The sequence below is a fragment of the Branchiostoma belcheri genome, unplaced genomic scaffold, assembly GCF_001625305.1.
Source record: "Branchiostoma belcheri isolate BF01 breed outbred unplaced genomic scaffold, Haploidv18h27 scaffold74, whole genome shotgun sequence".
In the NCBI taxonomy this organism is placed as follows: Eukaryota; Metazoa; Chordata; class Leptocardii; order Amphioxiformes; family Branchiostomatidae; genus Branchiostoma; species Branchiostoma belcheri.
Window position 1 is genome coordinate 1,155,801 of NW_017804398.1, and position 7,293 is coordinate 1,163,093.

General features: G+C 40.2%; 1 protein-coding gene across 1 annotated transcript in view; it reads left to right on the forward strand.

The window, feature by feature from the left end:
- The window catches only part of LOC109485240, a 9,527-nt gene extending 7,257 nt beyond the window's left edge, over positions 1-2,270 (forward strand). Inside the window, exons 2-4 of the mRNA XM_019788687.1 lie at positions 156-202; positions 1,263-1,353; positions 2,134-2,270. Of these exons, the coding sequence (XP_019644246.1) occupies positions 156-202; positions 1,263-1,353; positions 2,134-2,264 (269 nt within the window). The 3' untranslated portion in view covers positions 2,265-2,270. The remainder of the gene's footprint in view (positions 1-155; positions 203-1,262; positions 1,354-2,133) is intronic.
- The last annotated feature ends 5,023 nt before the right edge of the window (positions 2,271-7,293 follow it).

A 7,293-nucleotide genomic window follows, 5' to 3' on the forward strand; every position in this document is an offset into this window, starting at 1 on the left:
TGTGCTTTGATGAACGGAGCACAATCTAATTTTACCCGTGCAAGATGGCATAATATTCTTGGAATATTTTGTATGATTATGGTATGTCATACAATCCCCTCGGTTGTTCTGTTGAATGTCATTCACAAAAACCTAACGTGTATCTTCTACTCCAGGAGAGGCTCGAGACAACACTGGGTCCGGAAACTCCGGCGAACTCTTGGTGAGTAGACGTCTTCTATCGTTAGTGTGCTGTGAAAAGCCCGTCAGGTGCGTGGGTTCTAAGGCCGATCTTAAACGCCCTCAATTAAAAAGGCATCCAATGCAATTTCAGGGTGACAAAACTGGATTTTCAAAGCCAATTTTCTGGGCTGGGGTGTTAATGCAAGTAAGTTGAATCAATCATATCCCGTATCATACTGATATCTGTGAGGCAAAAATGCGATGTCGCTGGCGGAAAATGGTTGCTTCTTTTGTATCGTAGGCTGGATCTAGCTATCTATGGTCGGTAGTACCCAAAAAATAAAGCTATATAGCTTGTTTCTGCGCTATTTCAAATCCTTCAAGTATGATGATTAAATGTGCGAAGAATTGAAAATAGCAGTAAATGCCAAGATCAGATAGGTTTCCTCACCCAGAATATTTTTTTTATTTATTTTGCCGCCCCGAAATTTCATTGAATGTCTTTAACGACGCCGTTATTGTTGTTCTTTCAAACACCCCTGTCGCGTTTGTCTATGCTGGGAATCACAAAAGAAAAAGACGAATCATATGCTCAACATGTCACAGTATGACGTCCCCTCTAGCTCTACATGCATATCAATAGATATGCCAAAAAACAATTTGATCTTCTACCAAGATCCACATATGAGGAATATCATTTAATCTAACTACGAATATGATACATAATTAATATTTTTCAATTGCCTCCGTTGTGTATGCAATTGTTGTATGTTGCGCAGTGCTGCCTGAAAAGCCCGTTGTAAGACCGAGTTGTGTGCGTGTATATGAAAAAGTGAAAGTGACGTGAAAGTAATCTGTCATAGTCCGCCATCTTCTACCACTTTTATTCGCAAACAGGTTGTGTTTTTGACACCTACATTCATTGCAGAATAATAAGTCTTCTTAAAAATATATTCCTGATTGAAAATTGACGTCCAAGCCCGCAGTATATATGTATATATGCGTGGGTGGCAGCTGTCAGACGCAGACGTTTTTGAAATCCATTTAAAAATTGGTTTGCTCAAGAGCATCTTTGGATCCGCTTATTTTCCTCCTTACAGGGAACGGAAAGCGACAAGCCTGCACCACTCGACGAGGAAGGGGGCATTTCGCTGAGCAAGCGCACCTGGACTCTTCCAGAAGCACGAAAATGTAAGGAACCCAGTGCATATATGTAACATGTTTAAATGAGACACCAGATCACTATTTATTTCACTGCCAATTTTATAATATTGAAAGAACCAAAATGTTGTCATCCATATCTTGCCTTCATCTTGAAAACATGCTTCCTTCCGACCCACTCAACGCAAACGACGCCACATTATGTACTTTACTTCTTACAGGCAGCCCCTCCCTCCCATACCCTACAAACTGCCGTATCTTTGATATTGTGTTTAACTATATCCACCACTCTGGAAGATTTGACCAATCTCATTAATGTTATGCTATAGCTAGGTATTGGTGCGCCAGCCACTTTTATTTTATGTTTATGTTATACTTTATGTCATCTTTATGTTAACATTTGTATTATGTTTTATGAGCAGCGGATTCACATAAGCACAACAAGTGCTTCCTATCCAATGCTCAAAAATCCATGTGAATAAAATTAAAAAATAAAATTAAAAAAAACATGTTTAAAGTAACCTGATTTCTGTACATCTTTCTTTCTCTCTGTCTCTCTCTGCGTTCTCCTTACTCCTCCTCGTAATGCTGGGAATGATTCTCTTGAGTTAGGGGTATATGGCCAATCAGCCTTGACAGAAAGAGATGTGCTAAGCCCCTGTCGCCGGCTACGGTTCGGCTTTCACACTGTTTAAAATATTCGTGGGTGTTCGGGAGGGTCGGCCTGGTTGGCTGGTGTTCGAGAACGAATGTCGTTGGGTAGGTCGTGAATTTGTGAAGGGGTTTAACACAGTCTGCTTAACGTTCCAGGCCGTAACCAGCCCTGCTGCATGCGGCGCTGCGCGGGGGATTTCTACCCCTTCATCATCGGCATCTACCATCTCAAGGGCGGCGGCCGGGGGAACCACCGCGGGTGCTGGTGCTACCGCCTGCCGTTCTGAGCTGTTCTACGGACACCCGGAGGCACTGGCCGGTGCCGAACACGGGAAGTATTACTAGTAAGATACGGAAAAGAACTTCCTAATTCCTCGTCGTACTAAGTGGTGGAATACAAAGGATATTTGTACTCTCAGAGGACGAGTGAAAAGGATGGACAAATCAGAATGCAAGCATGATCAATCGGGTTTAAAGTAAAGTTTTCATAGATTGTTGTGCTGTTTATGACGGACAGAAGCGAGATCAATAAAGCCATGCTTGACAACGACGGAGTTCTGACTCTTAATTTGTTTGATGATAAGCATTTGTCTGTATCTATTCTGGTTTGTTTGCTTGTTTAAATTTTGCATAACCGGTAGCCGCCTTGATCGCAACACACCAGTTGTATACAGTAGGTACTTAAAACGTGTACGACTGGACTGTATGGTTTGATTCACTATGGCCTACTCTTTTTTTAAAGCGCCATGGAATCTTTAACGTGCTCGAGAAAACAAACTCATACAGTTCTATCAAGTGACAAAGACATGAGGGATAATACAGATATATACTATAAACCTGTCATTGCAACCCCGCCGACGCCTCAGACAGAAGAGAGGAAGACAAATTAAACGACAAGACAAAAAAATAGCCACCCACCCACACCCACACACGCGCGTCTTGGAATACTCCACTTTTATGTCCTAAACAGGCCTAAAACTCCAAACCATACCACACATAACATCCATATAACACAATGGAACATTTATCCAGTAATTCCTCCAGCCAAAGAAGGGAGACGTACATCTGCAGTACAACATTGACGTCTACGAAGTGGAAGAGAGAGGAAATGAATTGAAATGCCCATTACACTTGATATCATGATCACGACTATTTTCATATGTGAGGCCGTGCAATTTCTTATCCGCCAGCATTAATTTTCTATTGCAAAATTAAACATCACATATTATAAAAAATATCTAGATGCGGCTGAGTTTGCTCTGCAGTTACATAGTTAGTTCTGACCCCTTTCAAATAGATACTTTTTCCACGTTTTCCGACTAAAGGAAAACTACTCTCCTCTTTAATATCACATAACCCACATACATGTACATGTACGAGGGGTGTTCAAAAAGTTCTCGGCCTTACCTAGAAAACGTCAGGGCAGTAAAATTTTTCTTAAACTATTTTATAATATAGTCCTCTCTAACTGCAATGCACTTGGTCCAGTGATGTTCCAGCTTTATTTTCCCCTTGTGGAAGAAGGTTGCAGCTGGACCCCCCAGATAGGCCTATACCGCATAGATGACGTCATCATTACCATCAAAACGTTGACCACGTAAGTGGAACTTGAGTTTAGGAAACAGGTAGAAGTCCGAGGGTGCTAGGTCAGGTGAATTGGCAGGGTGGGGTTAGACTGCAAACCCAAATTCGTTTGCTGCTGTCGCTGACCCCTGTGTTGTGTGGACAGGTGCATTTTCATCACGCCAGATCGGAGCTTTCCTCTCCTTTTCTCTTTGATCGTTGCCCTCAAATGTCGTAATTCTGTTTTATAGTACTCCCCATTGATGCTTTAACCCCTTCGCATGTAGTCAATCATGATTACTTCCTTACTGTCCCAGAAAACAGAGGCAAAAACCCTGTCAACAGACGAAACTCGCTAAAACTTCTTTGGGGGGCCGGGAAAAATTCTTCATCCATTGTTTGCTCTGTTGTTTCGATTCGGGGTGAAAGTGGTGAATCCAGCTCATCTTGAGTGACAAATGTTTTGAGGAAACTGCATGAATTGGACTGAATTCGTTCCTTGAAATGTCAAGCCTGTTTAAGTTCTGATGTTCAAAAAACATTCGAGGCACCCACTATGCAGACAGTTTGTTCATCCCCAGGATGTTCGACAAAATATTGTGAACTGAGTCATAACACAGGCCAAAGAACCTGCTACATGTTGGACAGTCTCACATCTGTCATTTACTACCATGTGATGGATGGCCTCAACTGGATTGTCCGTGGTGCTGATTTGTGGCATCCTGACCTATGTTCATCTTTTGTGCTCTCCTTGCCGCGATTGTAGCTAGTAACCCCGTTCTTTATATTTAAATAAGAAGGGGAGTCATCACCAAGTGTCTTGACCATGTCTTCATGGATGTGCTTAGGAGACTTTCTTTTTTATCGATACACTTGATCACAGCACACGCTTCTTTTGCGGCCATTTTGTGATTTGCCCTCACCCACCCCATTTTCACAGGGCGTCACGTGCTCATGAATGAATACAAAAATTTGAATTTTTGTGTGCAGTGATGTAAGACGTCATAGTATACAGCTATACCAAAGAATAGGAGTTTGACCTTTATTTTCTAGGTGAGGCCGAGAACTTTTTGAACACCCCTCGTATTACATACAGGATGGTATCTTACGTCTTCCACTGTTTCAGTTTCAGAGAAAGTCAACCCCATTATGTTTGAATTTACGCCATTTTCATGCTTCTTTCAATTAATCTTCGGGCAAGAATTTGCAATAAACCTATCTAGTATAATCACTGGATCTTAAAGTTTTCCACATCCTACAAAATTTACACATCTGTGAAGGCTTCTACTAAGCAGTTTAACCCTATTCAGACCGGGGGGAGGGGAGCTTTTGAGGCCCGTGCCAACTTTCATCTTGGATAGCGCCCGAACGGCTTGGACTAGAACCGTCAAATTTGGTAACTTTTCCCAAAAAAATAATTGGCAACAACTTAATATTAATTAGATATGTTCCTGATTTTTCGTGTTGCCATGGCAACGGGTTTTTGACAGGCAGTTTTTGGGAAAATCAGTAATTTTGCTTCAACCATTAGAATTTTCTAGGTTCTATGTTTATTTACACTTCCTTTTAACATTTATAACATCTTGTATAATTGATATAATTTCTATCATTAAAAATTCATAATTTTGCTAATTTAATGACGTCATTGGTCAAAATCCAAGATGGCGGAGCATATAATTAGCTCTTGGGTAACCATGGTTTTTTCACTAATTTTTTTCACATAAAATGCTCATATGAACATCTAATTATGCTTAATTATGCATGACGTCATTTATGACGCCATTTTGACGTCAGTGTTGTTGCCAGGGGCAACATAAGTCTTAGCAGACATTAATATCCTATCATATCATATCTTTTTGTTTAAGTTTGGTTTTGTTCCACTGAGTTTTCCGGCTATGTATACCCACTATGTGGTGAAGTCATCTTGTTTTTCCTCGTGTTTCTTCTTCTTCTTCTCCTTCTCCTGCCATTTCGTTAAATGGATTCAATTTCTTCATTTTTGGGCCAAATGACATGAAATTCGGCATGAAGGTAGAGTGGGCAAATACCCCCAGGCTTTTTTTCTTCATTTTTTTGAAAAATTGTTTTATTTGAGTTTTTTGGCCATTTTCAGGCAAAAATATACGTTTTGGGATGTGGAGCCCTGGTAATACAACCAAATGACCTGAAATTTGGTATGGAGATACCTTGGACATATGTCTACAAAATTCCATTCAAGCTTTTGACATACACCACTTTAAAATTGTTTAGAATAGGGCTTTTTGGTTATTTTCAGACAAAAAAAACCAAAAAGCCCTATTCTAAACAATTTCCTGTGCACGTGCCCAAATATTAAATCCGAATGACCTGAAATTCGGTATGGGGATACCTTGGGCACATGTCCAAAGAATGCCATTCACGCTTTTGACATACACAACTTAAAAGTTGTGTAAAATATGGCATTTTGGCTATATATTTTCAGACAAAATCTGTCCATTTTGGGTCGTGGATACCCAAATTTGGTATGGGTATGCTTTATATATCTGCCAACAACAATTAATTGTAATTTTTGGCATACTCTCCCTTAAACGTGTATAATTTAGGACTTTTTGACCGTTTTTAGGTCACAATTTATGATATAGTTGGGGATGACTATCCATGAGTCATCAGTTGAGTCTGGCATGCAGAGCAAGAAACAATAGACATGCAGCTTTTTTTGAGCATGCCCCAAAAAACGGTCTGAATTGGGTTAAAGATATAGCAGCTTTACGGCTGGCCCGTATCAAAGCCCGCCATCCTTCTGGACCAATTCAATACAATAAATACAAACAGCAAATTGAACACAAAGAGACAATTAAGCAAGTCGTCTTGTCGTACAAAAGAGTAAAGAATACGTCACTGAGAATATATGTATATTTTGTGCACTGGACCCAGTCCTTTGGGACAAATTACGCATTATAGTACTAGAACTCATATAAAAGAACGAAATTCCACCTTATTGATACTACTATTTCATTGCCTGGATGTTGAGCGTTTATGGGTCACAATGCCTATCTTTGACTGCCTATGATTTCAATGATCTATTTCTCCTGTGATTCAGATAAAAGCCAAACATTTCGTATCGTGGGAAGAAAACAACCTTTGGAACAGACATCGGAGTGATATATTGACGCCTCTCTTGTACAAAAGAATCCGACTTCTGACGTGTTTTTCAAGTTGTGACTTTGATGGAAATCCATCCCAGCTGTTATTACCGTCCCAGCCCATTATGTGTGACATTTTGCAACTGAGGCCATGCCATGGTTCTTCTTGGTGGACGTCATTCCAGTCTGGGCCTTAAACAGCGTCAACATCATTTTGAAATGTATCAATTAAGTTTCGCGATAAATGTTTACAAACACAAGTATTCTTCTGTGTTCACAAGTACTGTATTTTCTTTATTCAAATTAACGACACGAGGTCATTTCCACATCCTTCCTGGGGCAGACCTGAGATAGCAGAAATGAACCGGAAAGCTGCAACTTCCAAATAGGAAACATGACAAAGGCAAACCCAGCTATGACTTGAACAGACACGGAAAGGCAATATCTGTTCTTGAACATAATTGTTCCAATATCTACTGTCTCTACTAGCTTGGAGAATTTTACTTCAGAGATCACACTTCTGTTGACTACATTTTCTTTCCAGATCATTCAGTATCAGTCGTAAATGTAAACTGTCTTTGCAAACTGATCCCCGAAGGCTAATTTCACGATGGGGTGAAAGGATAGAAAT